Source organism: Anolis sagrei, chromosome 3 (assembly GCF_037176765.1).
Source record: "Anolis sagrei isolate rAnoSag1 chromosome 3, rAnoSag1.mat, whole genome shotgun sequence".
In the NCBI taxonomy this organism is placed as follows: domain Eukaryota; kingdom Metazoa; phylum Chordata; class Lepidosauria; order Squamata; family Dactyloidae; genus Anolis; species Anolis sagrei.
In genome coordinates this window covers 128,551,900-128,576,666 of record NC_090023.1, presented here as the reverse complement: position 1 = coordinate 128,576,666, position 24,767 = coordinate 128,551,900, and the positions used below count along the sequence as shown (strand labels likewise).

Below are 24,767 nucleotides of genomic sequence, written 5' to 3'. Positions count from 1 at the left end.
TTGACTGCTCGTTATTGGAAACAGAACGTATATCAAAACTGTAGTATCAATGCAGTTCAACACCACTTTAAACCAGCTTGGCTGAATGCTATGAAATCATTAGAGTTGTATGTGTTGTCGAAGGCTTTCATGGCCAGAATAACTGGATTGCTGTGAGTTTTCTGGGCTGTATGGCCATGTTCCAGAAGCATTCCCTCCTCAGGGTTCGCCCACATCTATGGCAGGCATCCTCAAAGGTTGTGAGGTTACAGTTGTAGTTTTACAAGGTCTTTAACTTTCTCTGCTGGTACTTCACCAGACTATAACTCCCAGGATCCCATAGCATTGAGTTATGAAAGTGGAATCAAACTGCATTAATTCTACAGTGTAGCTGCATTCAGAAACCTTTGCAAGGGGAAATTATCTGTGTTTGCTTTGATCCAGCCATACTTTAAATCTCAGTATGAAACACACATCCACACAGCCCTAGATCCCAGAATATCAAGGCAGAAAATCCCACATTATTTGAGTGTGGACTCAGATAACCCAGTTCAAAGCAGATATTGTGGGATTTTCTGCCTTGATATTCTGGAATATAGGGTTGTGTGGAAGGGCCCACATTTGCTGCTGACAGCTACGTTTAAAATAACTATATATTAGATATATATGATGGGAACTACTTCTTATTTCATACCACACTTGTAGGGCCCTTCCACACACACCCTTATCCCAGAATATCAAGGCAGAAAATCCCACATTATCTAAGTGTGGACTCAGGGCCCTTCCACATATCCTAGAATACCTGCTTTGAACTGGATTATCTGAGTCCACACTCAGATAATGTGGGATTTTCTGCCTTGATATCCTGGGATATAGGGCTGTGTGGAAGGGCCCATAGATAACCCAGTTCAAAGCAGGTATTATGGGGTTTTCTACCTTGATATCCTGGGATAGAGGGCTGTGTGGAAGGGCCCATAGATAACCCAGTTCAAAGCAGGTATTATGGCATTTCCTGCCTTGATATCCTGGGATAGAGGGCTGTGTGGAAGGTCCCGTTGTCAGTAACCAAAGCTGCATTTATTTCAGTGGGGTTCTTATTCAGAAGGCCACCCCTATTGTTTTCTGTGGGCTTTGCTCCCAGGTGGGGATTTAAAGTCCATTCATTACAATACAAACTGCGCCCCCTAGAGGCTTCAGGTGACCTCTTCTGCTCATGGGCAGCCACGCCTCCCTCGTCCAGGGAGCGCGGGAGAATCTATTTACGGGAATAGAGGGGGGAACTGAAGAAAGAGACCCCATGCCACTAAAGGGGGATATGCCTTCTACCGCCTCCCTGATATTATTGAAGACATTCTACAACATTTACCAAAACGAGGTGACAGGAAATCCCCATTAAACCAAAAGGGAAGGAGAAGGAAAGTTTTTGTGACTATCCTCCCCCCCCCTCCTCCGTCTTGGTCGGGATTGGTACAGCCCACGCCGTGTTCAGGCGAGCGGGGCGGGGCGCAGGACTTAGGGAGGTGTGCTGTCAAGAGACGGGCCAGTTCAGGGCCAGGCTGCTGGTGGCGCGCGGGAGTACGAGGCACGGCGCGAGCCTCCAGCACACTTTTTTTACCCTCCCCAACGGGCTTTTTACTTGCTTTTCGGAGGCGCGAGACATGGAACCCCACCGCTGGCTGCCGCTGGAGGCGAACCCTGACGTGAGAGCCGGGGAGGGGGAAGGGAAGGGAGGAGAGGAGCGAGGGGGCGTGGCTTTCCCAGCGCGAGGCGGTGGCACGTGTGCATCCCGCCTAAGCCGAGGGGGTTTCTGTTGAAGGGACCGTGGAGTATTGGATGAGGGGAGGGCAGTGGGGGCGATTGGCAGTGGAATAAGCCAATGAAATGCCGCCGTTTGGTGTGTGCATTTAGATATGTCTTGTAGGGTCTTTCAGGGCAGAATGGCAGCAGTGTGCCCCTCCCCCCCCTTTAAGTGCTGTGGAGTCTTGGGAGTTGTACAGGAGGCTAAATACCTCCTTCAAAAGTATCAAAGTGGTGCCAAGCTGTTACAATTGTGCAGTGTGCCTCCCATTAAAGACTCGATGCTGTAACATTTGCCTCTTGTCTTCTTGTTTTTCAGGTCACGAACCAGGTGAACCACTTTTTCCTGTCATTACCTGTCAGCCAGATGGCAACTCCTCTTCTTTGTGAGCTTCTCTGGGTCTTTTCTTCGTAACTTTTTTGCTGTGTGAAAGAGGGGAATGTAGTTAAGGAATTAATGTATTAAAAAGGGGAATTGAGGCTTTCCAAATGTGGCCTTTGGATCACCAATAAGGAACTATATTTTTTATAACTAATGGCGAGGTACTTGGCTCCCACCAGTGCAGTGGCATCACTAGGATTGATGTCTGCTTGCATGGGAACTCATGCTGTCACCCTCCCGTGGATCTCCTGCTATAGCAGAAAATACCATAGTATTCTGGTTTACTAGGACTTTTCCAGGCTGTATGGCCATGTTCCAGAACCATTCTCTCCTGATGTGTTTCACCCACATCTATGACAGCCATCCTCAGAGGTTGTGAGGTCTGTTAGGAACTAGACAAGTGGAGTTTATCTATCTGTGGAAGGTCCAGAGTGTGAGAAAGAACTCTTGTCTGTTTGAGCCAAGTGTGAATGCTGCAATTGGCCACTTTGATTAGCATTGAATGGCCTTGCAGCTTCAAAGCCTGGCTGCTTTCTGCCTGGGGAGGAATTCCAGACATGACACTATCAGAACCAGCTAACACCTCCTAACAAAGGATTCCCCCAGGAAGGAAGCAGCCAGACCTTGAATCTGCAAGTGGCGGTGGCACAGAACTTGCTGTCTGGAGGGTTAGAGGTTCAAATTTGCAGGACGGGGTGAATCCTGCTGTGACCCCCAACTCCTGCCAGCCTAGCAGTTTGAAAACATGCAAATGTGGCTAGATCAAAAACCTGAACAGCAAGTTAAACATGAGCCAACAATGTCATGTGGAGGCAAAAAAAAAGCCAATGGGATTTTGTCCTGCATCAATAGGAGCATAGTGTCTAGAGCTAGGGAAGTAATGCAACCCTCTATTCTGCCTTGGTTAGACCGCACCTGGAATATTGTGTCCAATTCTGGGCACCACAATTCAAGAGAAATATTGACAAGCTGGAATGTGTCCAGAAGAGGGCAACTAAAATGATCAAGGGTCTGGAGAACAAGCCCTATGAAGAGCGGCTTAAAGTGCTGGGCATGTTTAGCCTGAAGAAGAGAAGGCTAAGAGGAGACATGATGGTCATGTATAAATATGGGAAAGGAAGTCATAGGGAGGAGGGAGCAAGCTTGTTTTCTGCTTCCCTGGAGACTAGGACACAGAACAATGGCTTCAAACTACAAGAAAGGAGATTCCATCTGAACATGAGGAAGAACTTCCTGACTGTGAGAGCCGTTCAGCAGTGGAACTCTCTGCCCTGGAGTGTGGTGGAGGCTCCTTCTTTGGAAGCTTTTAAACAGAGGCTGGATGGCCATCTGTTGGGGGTGCTTTGAATGCAATATTCCTGCTTCTTGGCAGGGGTTGGACTGGATGGCCCATGAAGTCTCTTCCAACTCTATGATTCTATGATTCTACTGCTTCAGCAGGAAGGTAACGGCGCTCCATGCAGTCATGCTGGCCACATGACCTTGGAGACGTCAATGGACAACGCCGGCTCTTTAGCTTAGAAATGGAGATGAGCACCCCCCTCCCCCCCCCCCCCCCCGAGTCAGACTTTACTAGACTTAATGTCAAGGGGAAACCTTTACCATTACTTATCTATAGTATCAACCTTGTTGAACTTGTACATTTTTCTACTTTAACTTAGAAGTATTAACTCATCAATTTTCTAAAACTTTTTTTGCTCTTAGATATACAAGTTATATAGTTTATAGACATGTATTATTTCATAATATTTTTAGATCACAAATGTGTGTGTACACATTTCGGTATGTGGTGTATCTGTTTGTTCTTTCCCTCCTTTTGTGTCCTGTCTCACTACCAAGGTATATGTTCAAGGACATTATAGCTGATGATTCAACCCACACTACACAATTATAGTACCAGGATTCCATAAGATGTAGCCACAGAAGTTAAAGAGGGATCCTAGTCCTATGTAAATGACAATGCCCAGCATTCCTGACCATTGAACATGTTGACAATGTTGGTAGTTCTTCCAAAATATGGGGGAGGAAAAGGATGTGGAAGTCTAATATTTACTGACCTTTGGAGCTATCAGGTCGAGTGTTAGATTAAAGAATGCCATTGCCCTTTCTGAGATCTGTCTTTATTCTTTCTCTAATAAATCAGAACATTTATATGTTAAAATGGGGTAGTTTGTGAATTTAAGTGTTCTCATCTGGAAGTTTAATTAATAAAACACTATGATCTGATTTCCCCAACTTAGTCAGATGGATGTTCTTTAATTATGTTTTGCTGAAGCCCTGTTCACAAGAATTGTAGATCTTTATAAACTAATAGCATTAGTAAAGTTTTCAGATACCCATCACTTTGGATATCGGCTTTGTGTCAAACCTTATACTCTCAGTAATGTCTTATTTTTGTGACTTCATCATTTTGCCCCATACACACCTTTAACAGTTTCATCCCATTTTTCTCCTCCACATGTTCCTTGACAGTGATCATGTGATTTCTGTAAACTGTCATACCTATCAGACTTCTCACTACATCCTGGTTGGCCAGTCCTAGGTGACACAGGGAAGCGTGCTTCTGTAATTCTTAGGCAATACTTTAGTTTTGTAGTGCTGGACAGCAATTAAAAGATGATGGTTCTGATGTGGGCAGATTAATTTTGGCAACGTATGCACAAGGAATGAGGGCGAGGAGTAAGCTTTAAAAGAACAAATGGCTACATCTAGAATGCTTTGCTTGCTGATTTTTATTTCCATTAACAATGTATCTTGCCCAAAACTTCAGTGGGGAAAGCTCCTAGTTTACTTTGCAAAGTAGCCTTCCATAACCTGGTGTCCCCCAGATATTTTGAACTTCCATTATCCTTGGTCATTGACCATGTTGGGTAAGATTTATGTGAATTGTGGTACCCCAATATATGGATATCAGAATGAAGAAAGCTAAAAAAAATAGAACTTAGAGTCATTTGGCCTTTCAGGTGTTAAACCACAACTTGCAGCATTCTTTACCATTGGCTATGCCAACTGGGGTTAGTTGGAGTTGTGCTTCCATGATGTTTGGGACTCCTTCCACACAGCTGAATAAAAATCCACATTATCTGCTTTGAACTGGAATACATGGCAGTATGGACTCGGATAACCCAGTTCAAAGCAGATCTTATAGGATTTTCTGCCTTAATATTCTGGGTTATGGCTGTGTGGAAGGGCCCTAGAAGATACACAATTCCCTTTCCAGGCACAGAGCCATCAAGAGAGTTGCAGTCACAAATGTGGCCCCTAAATAAGCTGAGATCAAGAATTTAATTAGTACTTAAGCTTGAATGCATTAATAAGGAATAAGGGTGTTTTTTTTTTTTAAAGCGTTCTTTAATCTGTTTATTTCTGCGGGTTGTGCAAGGATTAGAGAGGCATTCTCAAGGCTTTTCCAGAGAAAATGAAAGTAGCATAGAGTTGACTGTTCAGATAATTATGAAGTCATTGATTCTTTAAAGCATGCTCAAAAACCTAGTGTGTAAGCACATTTGGTTCATGAAGAAACTTTCCTGTAAGTCTGTTAGAGAGAGTACTTTCACTTTCCAGAGAACAATTATTGTTTAGACAGAGCCATCAGTATACATTGCACATCATCTCAGTTCATAAACAAAATTATATGTTAAAAAATCCCTGCCCAAAATTAGTATTCCACTTCCAGTTAGGAAATACGAGAATGTGAGGAGAGATAACCTGTGGATAACCTGACTATGAACAGACAAGGTTAATATTTACTCATGAACCTGATTATAGCTCAGGACGAGAATTAAGGACTAAGCTGAAAACTTTGTGGAAAATGTCAGTTTGTAGCAGTTACTTTCATTTATGTACTCCTGCTGTAGGCTATATTTCAGAGGAAGGACCTGGCAGAACAAGCCTCTGAAATATAGTCTTGTCTAAGAAAACGGTATAAAATTAGTTAGTGTTCAGGTAACTTGAAGGTATTCCCACCCAGCCACGCATGTTGTTCTTGGTAGTGTTAGGAAACTGCCAGCCGATGGAACTCACAGCACTATGATAATATTTGACTATGGCTTGGAAGTGGATTTGGATAAGTGAAGCGGAGTTATCATTAGTATATGGCTAGATAAATAGCCACCAGATTGACAATAGCTATTTGGATCATAAGTATACTGTTTAATTTTTATTTTAATGTTCATGGTTTTAATTGTTATTTTTGCTATTGTATTTTATGACGGCATTGAATTGTTGCCAATTGTAAGCCACCCTGAGTCCCCCTAGGGGTTGAGAAGGGCGGGGTAAAAATGTTTGAAAGAAATAAAATAAATAAATAAATAAATAAATATGATCAGTCTTGAAGAAAGCTTTCCATTGGAATAAAGGGTAGACGTTTTCAGTCCTAATTAGATTTCCAAGACTGAGGCAGTGTCTCAGAATTGAAGATGGTTAACCTTTCATAAGGTTAGTTAACTCTCCCTACTGTTTCCATACACAGCAGTGAGGCTTACAAAAAACACACTAGACTTCCCATTGGTACAAAAGTAAGACTTTTGGCTAGGCAGCTATTATGCATGGGTCTTTTGTTATGAGGTTGTGCATCACAAAGGAAACATGAAGAAATATTTGTATTCGTCTTCCTTTATATGCCTCACAATTTTGGGTTTTAATATGATACATTGCTTAATTGTGTCTTAATATTTTTATTGTCTATATTTTTGTCTGTGTTGGCTTTTAATCATATTATATCCCAGTTTTGGAAGTAAGGTAGGATATAGGTTAAGTAGCTAAATGCATTGCATGTTGTTGCTCTTGCTTCATAGGTGCTCAATAGTGCTTGAAGCATATGTCCTGGCTCCTTTTTGTCTAATGCTTGGGTTTTGATTCTGAACATCAGAATCCAACATGCAGTTGCAAACTGCTTAGGTAGCTTTATGTAATTCATAAAGGTGGAGAAAGTAGCTCCCAGATTAATAATTGAATGTCATTATCTCCTGGCTTTCAGCCCCAGTCAAGATGCCACCTGGCAATTCCAGAAGCAGAAATGAGAGAATTCAAGAATGTGTTCTTATTTGTCAAAAGTTAGCCTAACAGTATTCCTGCTCTTCTTGGCAGGAATGTAGTATATTCCCAGATTTCAACTGAACACATTTTTATCTTGGTGAAAATTTTATTAAAAGTATGAGATGTGAAGGATGTATTTATATTGACATACATTTTCTTTTTTAACTAGTTTCTCAAACAGCTGGGGATACAACCCAGCTGGCAATTTGTAGATGTGTATGGCATGGATCCAGAACTCCTTAGCATGGTGCCAAGGCCTGTCTGTGCTATTCTTCTTCTTTTTCCAGTTACAGAAAAGGTAAAAATTTGTAACTCTATAACACAGCAATCTTCTTGTTTACAAAAACTTTATCTTGGGTTTTAGAACTTAGATACCGAAATGAGACATCAGCACGATATTTGGGATCAGGGAAGCAAGCAGTACATGTCATTTCCCTCACTTTGTTTTCTGGTGAAGATATCTTTGTTTCTTAAGCTACACTTTCCTATGATATCCAGACTGGGGAGGATTTGTTCTGCCCTCATTTGAATAGACTCAGGTGCAGCTGAAAGCCTGTAATCAGGGACCTTTGCTGTTGAAAGATACTGTCAACTTTTTATGTAGCAACCTTTGGCTGCTATTAAGTCCTTTTTACAATTTTTCCAAGTGCATATGAAATAAACAGCCTGTGTCAGGGATTTGAAATTCTGATTAAGAGTGAAATTACTTGCTTTCGTTCTGAGTGAAATTGCTATATCATCAGTGTGTTATCATACCCACTGAATCTTTCCTCCTCCCCCATTGCATAATATGTATTAATCACACATTTGTAAATAGATATGAGAAAAGTTGCTTTTACCCTCCCTCACATACCTTGATGACTGTCTTTGTGGCACATCAACAACTTGAAAAATGATTCCTTTGTGTGTAAAAATGTCCTGCCTGGTTACTTGGGGCCCTTCCACAAAGCCTTATATCCCAGAATATCAAGACAGAAAATCCCATATTATCTGAGTGTGGACTCAGATAACCCAGTTCAAAGCAGATATTGTGGGATTTTCTGTCTAGATATTCTGGGATATAGGGCTGTTTGGAAGGGCCCTTTGATACATTTCTTTCCACAGAATTGGCAACTTTGAAGCCTATATTAATGGTAGAGTCTGCTGTTATTTGATCTACACATGGTGATATTCCAGAAGTTTATTTTTATGGAGGCTTATATTGAATGGCAATATAGAAGGGGTTTTTTTTTTGAAGAATTGTTTTTGTAAATCAACAACCCAGATATACCAGTGAGTTGACTGCCAATATGGATAGAAGGCATTGCTAGCCAAAGCAAGTGTTAATATGTTCAGCCATTCTAATAAGACTGTTGTTGGTGTGTACCTTCATTTCTGACTCGGTGGCAATACTGAGGTGATTATATCAATGTTTTCTTGGAAAAAAATTGTTGAGAGGAGGTTGTCACCTTGCTCTGAATCTGAGAGAGTATGTCTTTTCTAAGGTTACCCAGTAGGTTGCCATGGCTAAGTGGAATTTGAACCCTAGGCCTAAAGCACTACACCACATTGCATGTGTGGTTGCTTAATCTGATAAATTTAAAACAATCTGAATTAGTAAGGTGCTGCCTTCTATTAGAATGATAGCAGATCTTTTTAATATTTAAGAGTTATTTGAAGCTTGATACTCGATTCACTGCAAATGTTTGACAAGGTTATGCACCTATACAACTAGTTGTGTTTTGTTGAGGTGTTCGATAGGATCTTATCTTCCTCAAGTGGGAAGATAAAGATTAAAACCATTGATTTAAGTCTAACATGTTGCAAGACTCCTGGCAATGCTGGACTTCCAGCAGCAGAATAATGAAATCCAGCCAAATAGAGGCGGTCTTCCCCCTGTAGCCTACCATACAGTTGGCTTTTCGCATTTTGTGGGTTTGATGTTTGATTGCACTGTGTAACAAATTTGAAAGTTTTTCTGTTCCTGGTTTGAAAGTGTTATTTCCTGTTTTAATCAGAAACATCATGTTGAATTGATTGAGACTCTGAGATATTCAGTAAAAAGTATAGCAAAAATGTGCCACAGGATGTCCTGCGAAAACAAAGTTTTTGCAGTTTAATAAACACTTTCCATGTTTTTTGTGGTGGAACCAATTAGGAAATGACATTTACAACCCAGGAACAAAAATCCTATTACATATTGTTGTTCATGGAGTTTATTAAAGTGCTGTATCTAGGAATTTCTAGGCAGAAGATGACCGTAGTCATGCTGGATGACCTAGAAAGTCCTAGTTTTTAATTTGTTTTAAAAATTGGCACATTTTCCATTTTCATGGGGTTCCTGTACCATTAACCTCAGTGAACGTGGAGAACTGACTATACTTCAAAAACTAGACCAAACTTTATTCCTAGACTGAATTTAATTCTGGCATGGGTTGGTTATGATTTTGAAATGATTTTTTTAAAATCAAAACTTCAAAATACCTTCTTTTCTAAATTGAACCTTTTTTCTTTTTCACCTTAGTATGAAACTTTCCGAACAGAAGAGGAAAATAAAATAAAAGCTGAAGGCCAAGAAGTGAAACCAACAGTATATTTCATGAAGCAAACAATCAGTAATGCCTGTGGAACTATTGGACTGATTCATGCTATTGCAAACAATAGAGATAAAATCACCTTTGGTAAATGCTTAATTTGTATTCTTCCTTGTATTTATTTGAAGGATAGGTGGCGCTCCTGAACTGCCTACCATTCGTGACTGAAAAAAAAACGTACAAATAAGCAACAGTTGATTGTTTTGCAATTTAAATAAGGAGTGGATGAATGATAAGTACCAAATATTGTGTGGATTACTTTAGTTAGAAAAATGCCACCTTAATGCTGAATATGGACTGTGTAAAAGTTTCATTTGGTGTCACTTGCCTTGCAAACAGTCCATGCGAAAGAGGTTTAGGAGTCTTAGGAGACCACAGGCTGAATATGAGTCAAAGTGTAATGCAATTTGTCTACAAATGTCAATATGATTCTAGGTTGCATGAATAGGAATATAGTGTTGAGATTGAGGGAAGTCTTAGTCCCACTCTATTCTGCTGTAATCAGACATCATCTGGAAGATTGTGCCTAGTTCTTAGCATATTGACAAGCTGGAACATGTACAGAGAAGAGCAACCAGATTGACCAAAGATATGAAAACCAAGCCTTGTGAGGAATGGCTGAGAGAGCCTTGTGAGAAATGTTTAGCTTGGAGAAGAGAAGGTTGTGAGGGAGACATGATAGCCATGTTTAAATATTTTAAAAGCTGTCACATTGAGGAGGGGACAGACTTGTTTTCTGCTGTTCTGGAGACTAGGACACAGAGCAGTGAATTCAAACTACAAAAAAGGGTTTCCACCAACATTAGTAAGAGTATCCTGAAGGTAAGAGCTATTTGAGGTCAGAATATGATGCCTGAGGATGTGCTGGAGCCACCTTCTCTGGAGGTTTTTAAGCAAAGGCTGGATGGCCCTCTGTCAGAAGTACTTTGAATGTGTATTCCTGGGTGGTAGACAATTGGACCAGATGGCCCTTGGGGTCTCTTCCAACTCTTAAGATTCTAATACAGGTAGTTCTGTAATAACAGGCATTTAGTGTTTTAATTTTGTTCCTATTTTTATATTAGGATTAGAAGAAGGTATTGGAAAATTAGTACACCTTCCTATGTTTGGAGCTTATCATAATTTACTGTATCTCAGCACAGTTTGGAACTTCTTTATGCATTGATTTATAAGAGGTAATAAACATGTGAATAGAATAATGTAATACATTTTTAACAGTTCATATTCTTCACTGTGTTTTAGAAGCAGACTCTTCTTTGAAGAAGTTCTTAGACGATTCGGTAAACATGAATCCTGAAGAGAGGGCCAAATTCCTAGAAACCTATGAAGTTAGTATCTATTTCTTTAATTTCAGTTTATCCTCAGTGTTTCTTTTTTACTTATAATTTAAACTTCCACGCATTTAGGGCAATTGCTGTCAACTAAGATTGTTGGGCTGATAATGTTGGGCACTCATAATACTTTTTGGGATTCAGATGTTCTTAAAGATATCAAACAGCTAAAATATAGTTGCTTTTTATTTAATTGGTAAAATGCTTGTGAAATACCAGAATGAGAACTTGACAGTGTAGTTGCTTGAGAGTGGAAAATGGTGCTGGGAGAGCAGTGTTTCAATTCCAGCTTCTCTGTCAAAACTCACTAAGTTACTTTGGATAATTCACGTTGTCTTCAACATCAGAGGCCTTATCTACACTTTCATATTATGCAGTTTCAGAATGCAGTTTAACTACATTGAACAGAGTTATATGAGTCTACAGTCCCATATACTGCAGTTCAATGCAGTTAAACTGCATTCTAAAACTGCCTTATATGGCAGTGTAGATGGGGCCAGAGGACACACCTCTTCTGAATCAATCATGCCAAGGAAATCCTGTGATGGGGTCACCATAAATCAGAATCATCTTGATGGCAATTTAACAGCGACAAGACACCTCAAGGTCCTTTAGGATTACTGAAGTTTTTTAAAAAAAAAAATCATGTTTTAACATATATGCACTACCACCCATTGTTAGAACAAGTTAGGGTTTTGTGTATGTCTGTTTTCATATTCTGTAGCACTATAATACATCAAAAGATCAAGATACATGATCACAGCCAGTATTGAGGTCATGCTTTGATAATCTGCATAGTGAAATGTGCATTTACTATTAATGTATATAAGTCACATAAAGTTGCCATTAGGCATGAACAGTGCATTCATAGGCTGACTTTTACTGTATCTGTGATGTGTTGCAGTAGAAACAAGTATCTTGATTTAGTATTTTCAGACATTTGAACTGAAAGTTTTAATCGAAAGCAAAATGTTAATAATGGACTGAAGTTTAGTAATGTAGCTTTAGGCTTGTAATATGCTTTGATTAAACCACTGCCACTTCCAGTTAAAGAACTTGTAGTAGCAGGACTTAGAAGCAGATGGTTTAATTAAGCATCTGCCAATATTGGGTTCAGTAGAATTAATTATTTGTTTGTTTTTTGTATTTCTTCAAATTGTTTTTGACTTTCAGCAACCCTAAGCTGAACCTAATACAGGGTTTTCTTGGCAATATTTGTTTAGAGGGGCTTTCCCTTTATTTGAGTCTGAGAGAGTGTGACATTCTCAAGGCCACCCAGAGGGTTTGCATGGCTTAAACCCTGGTCTTCCTCGTACCAGTCCAACTTTCAATAACTATACTATACTCAAGTTCATTTTACTCCTTTATTTAAAGATTGAATTTTTAAAACAAGTTAGGTAGTAAATGACTAGATATATAATTGACAATGGCATAACATGTACAGCACAACATAAAGACTAATGTTTGTTCTTGCAATTTCAGGCTATACGTGTTACTCATGAATCCAGTGCCCATGAAGGTCAGACTGAGGTACTGAATTTTACTTTTATTAAGCGGAATTTTCAGTAGTGTTAGTTTTATACAACATTAAATATGTTTTTGGAAAATTAGCTCCCTTGGCTTTTAAGAATTTCCATCGGACTGCTAAAAGCTCCAGAAGGACAATATTATAGAAAATGAACAAGTCTCAGTCCAGATGTATAAATTATTCTATAAGAGTTACTGGGTTAATAATTTTCCCATTAGAGATGGGAGGAACATCCTTTGGATGGATTGCTTATCCCGTTAGCTCCCAATAGGTTTGAAAGAATTTTTTGGTGTCTTCACCAAAAAGGAAGCAGCCCCTAGAAAGGCCACTCTTATTTCTTCCTCCTTATTTGTTGTAAAATGGAACCCTGGAACTTCCTGCTCTTAATCTTCTCTATCAATTTAATGTGTGCCTTGCATCTTTAAAAAAAACATCTACAGCCAGGTTACTTTTTATGCATCAGTTGAAAGAATAGTATGAGAACATTGTGTGTACTAGATCAAATCTCTTTTTACTAATACCTGTTTTTTGATAAACTCATTTGTTTGTTTAATAACGGAACAGTTTAACAGCAAGAATACACACTTTGCTGTGGGTCAACGTAGGTTCAGTTATATTTAATTAAATTAGGCATAAGCACAGGTTGTTTATGAATACAAACATTTTGTTGAAAAAGTTCATTTAAGAACCAGAGGACAGCTTGGGTTGACAGAAGCAGTTTGTTTCTAGGTCCAGGGGTTTCTAGGTCCAGGGGATAGGAGTTTTCACTATATTAACTCATTAGGGCCCCCTGGTGGCACAGCGGGTCAAACCACTGAGCTTCTGAATTTGCTGACCAAAAGGTTGATGGTTCGAATTCGGGGAGCAGGTTGAACTCCCGCTGTTAGACACAGCTTCTGCCAACCTAGCAGTTCGAAAGCAGGCAAATGTGAGTAGATCAATAGGTACCGCTTCTGCAGAAAGGTAACAACACTCCATGCAGTCATGCTGGCCACATGACCTTGGAGGTGTCTATGGACAATGCCAGCTCTTTGGCTAAGAAATGGAGATGAGCACTACCCCCCAGTTGGACATGATTAGACTTAATGTCAGGGAAAACCTTTACCTTTTAACTCATTCTCATATACAACTGCAATGTTTGTGAACCTGTAAGTTATACTCTTGGCCCTTGAAGTATCTAAATATTTCTTCGTATTAATGCATCCTTATTGCATTTGATCCCAGCTTTCGTTCTCATGATAGTGGCAAGCTATGAATAGAATTTTATTTAAAGGTTAATTCTGGTTGAAGACCCCTTTTTCCTAATACTGTCTCCCCCCTTTAATCCCTATACCCACTATCAATAATTGATTGGATGAGGGCAAACAAATTGAAACTTAATCCAAACAAGACAGAGGAGCCCCTTGTCAGTTGGAAGGCAAATCAGGAAATAGGGATCCATCCTGTGCTGGATGGGGTCACACTCCCCTGAAGATACAGGTCTGCAGATTGGGGGTCCTCCTGGACCTAGCATTGACGTTTCTTCTTCCTAATTCCTTAAAAACATGTGGTACTCTGTGTGTTGAAGTACATGTCACTGTTTCAGTATGACATTGTAGCCTCTTTGAGAAATTCCCATTTTCTGCTTTAGATGATAAGACTCTTGTTATCAGGTAGATAGGTTTTGAAATCCCTGTTCTGTTATAGTCAAATATTGACAGTTGTACAGTGGCATACAGTTTACTTTGTAATTTTAATAGCCTGCTAGATTATTTATGCTTCAGCATGCTAATACAAGGCTATAGAAGCAACCGGGGCCAAGGAAGTAAACCTTTCTGTCAGCATTTTCTTATTCTGATACTATTATGTTAGATAGTGGGTAGCATTTGTTTGGCTCCACCCTGTTTAACCATGGGGATCCACTTTGTAGTTGCTTTATCTGGGAAGTGTGTGCTCAGAGACCTGTTCTCCAACCACAGAAGTGATTTGGATAAAATAAGTTGTTTAAAGGCCTAATTTTATCTCTTGTTCTAAGGGCACACTGGAACCATCAGTTCAGAGGCAGTTATGTTTTCCTCTAGTAGACAACTTGCTGCATCTCCTCTCACTAATGGAGCTTATCTTATATTGATGTACTAGTTTTTTGTATTGTAATTTTGGGGAGATCTGATATTGCAGCCTGTCCAGCTCAGAACACATAAACTTCATAGAAGTAGTGGTAGAGGTATATTTGCATGTGCATTGTACTGTATTCTAGCACTAAGTTTGATAGCTGTAGCATCAAACCTTTAAGCCACTCAGAATTATTAATCTTGGTTTATGTATGACTAATGAGATTGTTTGACTGTTATTTGAAATAGAAATATAGTATCTATCTATCTATCAGCATTTATATCTTGTTCTGTATCATATGACCTAAGGGTGGCATACACATGAACCTTTCATACCTTTCATCCTGAGTTTGAGAAAAATAATGATAATATAATTAATAGACATGAAGGCTATTAGTTTAGAAGATGTGTGTATGCAGACATGTATTTTGAGAGTGAAATAGGTATTGTACAGATTTAGTGTTAGGGATGATAGTAGATTCCCAAAGGAAACAGTGGGTACCATTTTAGTTGTGATTCTAAGAAATCAGAATTAGTGGATAATTCTGACACGATTAAAACAAAGAACGATTAAGTTGGAATTCACATAATTAAATTACATCTAAAATACAGAAGTGAAACATTGTGATCATATTTTGAAGTTACCTATTCTCTTTCTGCTTCAGCAATATAAAATGCAGTGTTTTTTATTATTGGCCTAATCTGTTGTCTCCATGGGACACTGGTTGAATTCCTGAGCCTTGTTTTTCAGAGCAAAGTGCACATGCTGTAAAAGTTATTTCCTGTTGGTGTTAACCTGACAAAACCAAGTTTCATCTGGCCAAGCTTATTTTTATTATTTCTGGGTAAACAACTCCTGTATAAGGGAAATAAAACAAAGCCTTTTGCTTGCTAAGGAAAGCTAAAGTGTTAAAAAATGGAAGTTTGACATATCTTTGCCTTGGCATTTCAGTTATGAGTATTCTGAGCCTCTGGTCTGATAGGTGTCCATTTTGTAACCTCCCTGCATTCTGTCAGTGAAAACGTTCTGTCTTTGAAAAAGTGAAAATACCCAGGCATCTTCAAACTCTGGCCCTCCAGTTGTTTGGGCCTCCAACTCCCAGAATTTCTGACCATTGAACAAGCTGGCTAGGGCTTCTGGGAGTTGGAGGGCCACAGTTTGAGGACTTTCTGGACTATACAGAGAATCTCCCTTAGGGAGTTGGATGTTTCATGAACTTTGTTGCCTGGTTCAGGTGATGGTGGTTTAGGCCAGGAATGGTCAATTTCTAACCTTTCAGATAATGATGAATTGCAGTTCCCATCAATCCTAAAAGGTATAACCAGTAGTAAGAGATGATGGGAGTAGCAGTCCTATGATAGTGAGAGAGCCACAAGTTGCCCAGCCTTGGTTTAGATGTTTGTGAATGGGCTGTAGATGCTTTGCATTATAGTGTCTTATTAATTTTTCCCCAGACAGTTAAAACAAAATATGATCCAACATTGGTTTGTTTTCCTTTTTAAATCCGTTTTGAATAGAAGATCCCTGGACTTGACCAAAGTGTGCAGGCAACTTGTAACTAACCTATGCATATTTAAATGGAAAATCTGTTGTTTTTCAATAGCTATGCTAATATCAGCAAAGCCACCTAGGCCCAAGGCGGACAAAGTATTGCTCTCCAAGCACCATTGGACAGCAATTCCCAGAATGGTTTTGCTGATCCTTGGCTAAACTGGTTAGGTTTGATGTGAGTTGCAGTCTATTAACAATTCCACACCTATTCTGGTTTAGGACGATCATCAATAAATTTCCCCAAGACTATATATAGTGTTGGACAATAAGCATTTGAAATCTTTCCCTCCCAGTTTGTTTTCCTTTTTGCTATACATCATTTTGAGAGATGTTAATGTAAAGTATATAGTTGTGTTACTTTAAGTAAAGTGACCCTACCATGGATCTTTTGGGGCTGGGAATATGTGACTTGCCCAAGGTGGCCCACTGGGCTTCCATGGCTAAGCAAGGAATCAAACTCTGGTCATAATCCAAGGCATGTGTGGGTAAAAAAGAGCATTTTATGACTTAAAAGCAATATTTGTGACTTCAAGAAAAACACTTTGATGCAATAGTAACATAGCACCACTTGCCTTCTCTACAGAGAACATAACAGTTTAAGCATGCAAGCCCTTTCAATGTATCACTTTGTGTGACATACACTACTTTGAACAATTGATCTTTTGAAGGTTATTTACCTAAACAAAACCTGAGCAAATATATGCCCAGATTGCAACCCTGGTTGTAACGTAACAGAAGAGTTAGAAAGATGCTGGAACTTTTTGTAAGATTAGTACACAAAGACTGAAAATGCATTTGGTGGTAGTTTGGATAGATCCTGACATTACTAAAATACTGTTTTTGATCTAGTCCATCTGTTCTATTCATTAAATAGCACCAATACACCTTTAGACGTAAGGTCTTGTAGATATCTTCAACAAAATGACTACCCATTGGGATTTAAATATATATATATGAGTGAAAATATAGCCCCATGTAAAGTTTGTCTTCTTTTAATATTTATATAGTCTTCATCATCCCTGCTGCCCTCGCCATCCTCACCACAACTTCAGTACTTTAGCCACTGCAAAATGAAGGCTTCATCTTTGCGTCGCTCTGCATCCTTGACACTGATCAGATGTGATCATGTAGCCCCTGTAAAGGCTACAAGCCCACCTGTCTGCCTTCAGCGTTGGAGGCCCACAATACCTTTATCAGCTATTGGGCTCCACTGTGTTGTAAGTGTAGTCTCTCTTCCGTTTCTTCTCTGCGGAAAGACTTTTGCCTCAGCATTTCAGCTTAGAACTGCTTCTGTTCTCTGAATTCTATTCTGGACTTTTCTTGGTGTAGGATGCTCTCAACCGCGAGGCTTTGCTGTCTTAAATCCTCAATAAAAGCTCTCCCAAATGAATATCAACACCAAAGATGAGGAAAATTATTACTTCTTCAATATTTTTATCCTATCTATTACCTGGTTGCTTTTGCCTTATTGGTGTTTCAGTGGGACTTGCAAAACTTCTCGTTCTGTGCCAAATCCTCTTCCTTCACATCTGATTTAAACAAAATTTCATCAGTCATTTTGCTTTATTGAAAGCAAATACTCTGAGTGATTTTGATTCTTATCTTAAACAATGATATTGCTTAAATGTGCTATTTTTGTGGCAACTTTATTCTTTGAATTTGAGTGCATACAGTACTTCTCTTGGTTAATGGTAGAAAGTGTAAATTCCTTTATTCATTACTCTTGCACCTTGTTTTGTCTTCTTTTGAAAGTGTTTTATTTGCTCTAATGAAAGAACACTTTCCTGCAATGTAATAGCTTTCACAACAGGTACCTACGTTTTTCTGTACCCTGCATACTTATTATATATGCAGCTATTGTTTCTATTCATTGTTCTGCAAAAAGAATTGCAGCAGTAATCTCTGTTAAATTTAACATATGTAAAAACTTTGCCTAAACCCATTTTCTAGTTAAACTAGAGCAGATCCACTGAATAAGTGGAATTATAAAGACCACGGTCATCATCATCATTCCATCTTTCTTCCAAATCTGGTTTCATAATGGCATCCCTCCGTTCATCTGGAGAGGCCCTGCTCATGATCCCACCTGCGTTGCAATCGCGTTTGGTGGGGACGAGGGATAGGGGCTTCTCTGTGGTAGCCCCCCGACTCTGGAACTCTCTCCCCAAGGACATCAGACAAGCCCCAACGTTGGCAGTCTTTAGGAAGAGCTTGAAGACCTGGCTGTTCCAGTGTGCCTTTCCAGAATAGGAAGCTCCCAGCATCATGTCCCAAACGCACTATACTAGAGATTTAAGATTGCCTGCACATCGCACCTACCCTACAATCCTTACATTTCACCTGTCATGTCCAGCACTTTTAATTTTATTCATTACATTTGGCCCGGCCCTAGTTTTAAATATGTCATGATGTATTGTTTTAATGTTTTATTGTTATTGCTTTAATGTTTATTGGTTTGCTTTATGAGTTTTATTGTTGTATTTGTTATGCTGTTGTTTTATTGAGGGACTTGGCCTTTGTAAGCCGCACCGAGTCCTTTGGGAGATGTTAGCGGGGTACAAATAATAAATAAATAATAAATAATAATACAACAATTAAATAGTAATAAATTCACATACAAGACTTACAGTAAAATATCACCATGGTTAAAGTGCAGTGAAACAGGCATAAGGTTAAAATTAGTAAAATATAAATTGAAAGACAAAAGATAAAAAAGAGAGAGCACAGAACCCTTGCAGTCAGTTCCCCAAAGCCTCGCAGAACAAAAAACATTTCACGTTGACTTACAGTTGTTGACTTGCTCTACAACAGTTGGTTCAGTAAGTGAACTCTAGTTCTGATTTTTGCATTTGGCTGCACTTCTACAAGAAAAAGAAAAGAAATCCTGATTGCAGGAAGGACTACGTTTCAGGAAAGCAATGACAAAATTTCAGGCAAAAAATTGAGACATAGATATGTCACTATCTGATTCAAATAACGTTTGTTTTGCAATTCCATCTGAAGCTAAAATATTTGCACAAATTAATACTTTGGGGGTGTGGGGGAGCAAAAATATAACAGAACAGACATGGGAATGTAGAGTTTTGGAAGGGATGCCTGTTGAATTTTAAGAAATGGCAGTAGAAAGGTTATTACTTCAACCGGGTCTGAATGTTTTTATGGTCTTGCTACAAGTAGCTTGTTTAAAGTAATCTTTGCCCATATGTAAAGTAACTTTTGTAGTTGGTAGTTGACATAACTAGCTATTTTATGTTTGCACTCCTTTGTAGCATAGTTTACTTGTGGTTATCTTAAGTAAGGCTAATATTGGATTGGAGATGCCTGATAAACAGCATTTTAGGCAAGAATGATGCCTGGAAGAAAAATAATAGTTAGGTTGGATAAATGTTTAAGGTCTTTGAAGACAAAAAACAAAAATACTAGTACCAAAAGCTGTCCATCTGTCACAAATTGCTCAAGGCTTTTAGACCAATTTAGTGCTCTTATGGTTGAAATATGAATATAAATATATAGAGATGTAACATGAATTTGAACTGGGTTGCAAGGTTCCCTACAAAGCCTTGTGAGATTTGGAGCGTGTCTCCCCATCCCATCCCACTCTTTAATTCTTAGGATTTCTGCTTCTCTTGAAGTATATCATCGCAATAATATGCTTCTCTCTTTTTCCAGTTTTTTCTTTAGAGTGAGCTTTTGTTTGAGATTTATTAATGCTTTAGTATAAGAAAGTGTATGTAGTCAAACAGTTTGCCAGTTAATATTCAAGACAAGGTGATGTGTACTTTCCCCTCATTGAGCCATTTGAATTTTGATGTGCATTCTCCCAAACTTTAATTTTCTAAACTTCTCCCTTTCCCACTTAAGTCATTTTAGGGGTAGGGTTAGATAGGATCACATGCATTGTAAGGCTTCTTCTTATAGGGAAAATATTTAGCCTTCTGATATTTTTAAATATTTTCTCCATTGCAAGTTTCATGCTTTACCAAGGAGCTTTGTACCAGATAATGCCTGGACACCTGTAGCAAGATATGTTCCAGATCGTTAGCAATTTAGTAGCATCTTGTTGACATAATAGTTGATTTTTGAATGCTAAGTTTTTGTTTTTGGACAATGAGATTTATCACCTTATACCTGTGAATGTGAGATGCCTCTTGCTGAGTCATAAGAGGTTAAAAACCTTAGGAGTGGATCCCGAGTAGCTCTAAGAGCTATTGCCATGAACACCAATATGTGTTAGTCTTCATTAAACCGCTACTTAGGGAAACAATTGTATACAAGTATTGGTATCATCCATTACAAGCTTGTTTTAGTTGACTTTTTGACATAGTCCTTCTGCATTTGAAGTTCTTTTGTTTCTGAAGAGCTAGTTATGGTACATTGTATGATTTCATTTTTTGTGTTTTAAAACATATTTTTATTAGTATTTTGTAACCTTAAACTTAGACATATGCTGGTTTCTATTAGGAAAGGACATCTCTGACATGAGGTTCTGAATCTGTTTGTAAGGTTAAAGGCTAAGTCCTTTCATGTCCAGTAGACATGCTCTCAGGTAAGTATATCTGTTTGGTGTTATACTTTGTCAGCTATATCATCTGGAAATCCCAACTCTTATCCCAGAATTGTGTTACTCTGGAGGAACAGTGAAGAATACACGAACCTTCACATGGCCAGACATGTGCTGTTGAGGCTGAGTTCCAGCTCAGGTTACTTTCCCCTCAAATTGTGAAAACAGCATCAAATATCTGCTAATATCTTACACATGTGTCACATTCCTTCCTACAGGCACCAAGTATAGATGAGAAAGTAGATCTGCACTTCATTGCATTAGTTAATGTTGGTGGCATTCTCTATGAACTAGGTAAGAGCAATCTTCCTTGAAAGATAGAGTCAATTGTCTACAACTCAATCTGCTTATTCTTTTTTTAAAAAAAATAGTCATATGTGTGTGTAGAAGTAGCATTATAAAGACATTAAGAACTTACCTGTTTTTAACTGCAACCCTTTAATATACTAATCATATTCTTCATTCAGGAACAATAGCATAGAATACAAAAATATTGGTACCCGAGATTTTCTTATTAGAAGGAGTCATGAAGCTGACAAGCAAGGTTCAGTATTAAATTCAAAATTTTGTTGTCAAAGGCTTTCATGGCCAGAATCACTGGGTTGCTGTGAGTTTTCCGGGCTGTATGGCCATGCCCCAGAAGCATTCTCTCCTGACGTTTTGCCCGCATCTCTGGCAGGCATCCTCAGAGGTTGTGAAGTCTGTTGGAAAACTAGGCAAGTGAGGTTTATATATCTGTGGAATGTCCAGAGTGGGAGAAAGAACTTGAGGCAAGTTTGAATGTTGTAATTGGCCACCGTGATCAGCATTTAATGGCCTTGCATCTTCAAAGCCTGGCTGCTTCCTGCCTGGAGGATCCCTTGTTGGGAGATGTTAGCTGACCCTGATTGCTTCATGTCTGGAATTGCCCTGTTTTTGAATATTATTCTTTCTTTACTGGCTTGATTTTAGAGTTTTTTAAATACTGGTAGCCAGATTTTGTTCATTTCCATGGTTTCCTCCTTTCTGTGGAAATTGTCCACATTTGTGGATTTCAATGGCTTCTCTGTGTAGCCTGACATGGTGGTTGTTCGAGTGATCCAACATTTCTGTGTTCTCAAATAATATGCTGTGTCTAGGTTGGTTCATCAAGTGCTCTGATATGGCTGACTTCTCTGGTTGAGTAAATAAATAACAACACTCAGAAAACTGGGAAATTCCAGACATGAAACAGTCAGGGCCCGCTAACACATCCCAGCAAAGGATTCCCCCAGGCAGGAAGCAGCCAGGCTTTGAAACTGCAAGACCATTAAATGCTAATCAAGGTGGCCAATTGCCACATTCACACATGTCTCAAGCAGGCATGAGTTCTTTCTCCCACCCTGGACATTCCACATATATATAAACCCCACTTGCCTAGTTTCTAACAGACCTCACATCTTCTGAGGCTGCCTGCCATAAATGTGGGTGAAACGTCAGGAGAGAATGCTTATGAAATATGGCCATACAGCCCGGAAAACTCACCCAACCCAATTCAAGATTTGTTTCTTCTTTTTGCATGCATTTCCTCCTCTCTTGCATTGTCTGCAACAAATTCATGGATTGTTTGGAGTCTGGCATGTGGGATACTATTTCTCATGTTCTGGTTTATCCCTTAAACGACATTGGAGGCATTGATCAGGGATTACCAGGATTCAGTGCATTCTTTTTGGGAAAATGGTGAATTGTCCCCTACTGATATGTATACCTACTAAATTTCTTTAAATAGGATGAAATTAAAATACATTTGACTACTGCTACAGCAAAATACGTACTATCAACTGATATAGAAACAAGTTACAACTTTTAATGTTCAGATAAGTAGTCCTGAAGAGTGTAGTCTCAATAGTTCACTTTTAAGTGTCAATTTTCAAATATTCCGGAAATTAGCTCACTCTGTACACTGAAAACCCTCCCAGGTAATCTTGCTTTTGGATCCTGGAAAATTTTGTGAACACAACACTATGGCCTAGATAACGTGCTATTTATATTTATAGGCAACAACTTCAAGAGGCATTCCCAGAATAAACCTGGGAACTGAACCAAAAACTTAGCTTGTAAAATGTGGGTGGGTCAGCTCAAAGATCTCTGGAATTTAATCAAAGTTGTTTAATGTAGAACTTCCTCTTTCATTGCCACATGGCATGGAGACCTTTGCAGTAAGATTAGCTCATTATGGATTAACGTTGGATGAATTTATATTAAAAATGTCAACTGAATATGAAGACTGGGCAATTCTTTAAAAGATAGTCATATTGAGATAGATAGCATCATGATAATTATAATGAAATAGTTTTATAAGGGATTTGAATATCAAGAAGTAATCAGTGATTGTTAAATTATAGTGACAGAATTGATCTTACATCTCTAGATGCAGTATATAGGGCGGGCCAAAATCACAAAGCGGTCTGATATAAACTGTATATGATGCTGTTGTATCACATGCCATTTATGAGATTTTATTTTTCACATGTAATGTACATTTATTTTTTATATATGCGATATATGATACTATGATTTTTGTAAGATTTTAATAAAAGGAGTTATTAAATATTGAAACCTCTTTGTGGCTTTTGACCCACCCTGTACTTTTGAAATCTGAAAACAGAAGGTTGTTTTTTGTTTGTTTGTTTGCAATTGTGGTGTATTTGTGAAATTCGAAGCACATAGCTTCTACCATTGGAAATTTAATAAAATCTATGTCTGGCATAATATGATAGTTCTTGTGGTTGTATACATAGACATCTTCTCATCTGCTACTTCAGGCATTTATACGGGAAACTCTCCAATAAATTTAATGGGTTTCAAATTGCAGCAATGAGAAAGATTTATTTAAAAAAGAACAGATACAATACCCGACTCTGCTGCTAATGTGTATATTGCTATATTATGGTGGATTAAATACTTTGTTATTTGCATTTGTATAGATTTTCATGGTACAGTGAAAATATCTAAAGTATCATACAAGTTTTACTAATGCTGGTGTACCTCAGTCCAGAGAATGTCAGAGAATTTTGTTACCTGAGGTATGCTTGTATTATGGAAAACAATGAGGTTTTGGAAAGAGTATATCACCTGTATATAACATCAAATGTTCTGATGTTTTGGCATAATTCTTAATTAAGATTTTTTTATGTATTCTGATAGATGGACGGAAGCCTTTTCCAATAAATCATGGGCAATCAAGTGATGACACCTTTTTAGAGGTATGCATATTAAGTGCTGGAGCTTTATTAAAATTGCTTAAAGCAACAGTCGAGAAAATGTGACCTATGGTCACATGCAGATTCCCAAGCACGCCTACTCCATATATTTCTCAATTCTCAGAAGTGTTTTCAAAAGACTTCCTGTTGGATTAAAAAAGAAACACTTCTGGGCCTACATCAGCCCAAAGAAGTTAAAATGACCTACAATCTCAGGGGAGTAGTTGAGAGCCAAGGCTGGAATATAAATATTTGAATAGATAAATAAATTGTACGCACATATATGTACAGGCATATAATTTCATTGAAGAGTGAATTGTAAATTGAAGTCCTCATTAGCTGCACGTAAAATGTAATTGTAAACCAGCAACAGCTGAAATCAAATAGGCATATGTTTGCAGAAATGATAATGACCTTTATCTTTTTATGTTTTCTTCCCAGGACGCAATAGAAGTGTGTAAGAAATTTATGGAACGTGATCCAGATGAATTAAGGTTCAATGCAATTGCTTTATCGACAGCTTAAATTATTATTTCATGATTGGAGGAAACTTGTTTTGATATATTACAATGTGTCTTGCCATAAATCAGTGATCAAATTTTGATACCTCTCCGCTAACATGTTAATACATATTAAACTTGAGATTTGTCCTGTATCTCTTGTTAGCATTTCTTTCTCATTTTCAGTGGTTGCATAAGTATGGACAACAAGAGTGA

The 24,767-nt window shown here is 38.5% G+C and overlaps 1 protein-coding gene across 2 annotated transcripts; it reads left to right on the top strand.

Moving 5' to 3' along the window:
• Window positions 1–1,472: 1,472 nt before the first annotated feature.
• Window positions 1,473–24,706, top strand: UCHL3 (ubiquitin C-terminal hydrolase L3). 2 transcript variants are annotated; one of them, XM_060769428.2, is made up of 9 exons: window positions 1,473–1,679; window positions 2,096–2,107; window positions 7,365–7,493; window positions 9,699–9,855; window positions 11,011–11,096; window positions 12,582–12,629; window positions 21,049–21,124; window positions 23,996–24,054; window positions 24,493–24,706. In XM_060769428.2, the coding sequence occupies exons 1-9, from the start codon at window positions 1,638–1,640 to the stop codon at window positions 24,574–24,576; spliced, it is 693 nt and encodes a 230-aa protein (XP_060625411.1). In that variant the 5' UTR covers window positions 1,473–1,637; the 3' UTR covers window positions 24,577–24,706. The 2 variants fall into 2 exon arrangements, with proteins under 2 accessions (XP_060625411.1, XP_067322999.1); XM_067466898.1 differs by lacking the exons at window positions 1,473–1,679; window positions 2,096–2,107 and adding an exon at window positions 2,122–2,162.
• The last annotated feature ends 61 nt before the right edge of the window (window positions 24,707–24,767 follow it).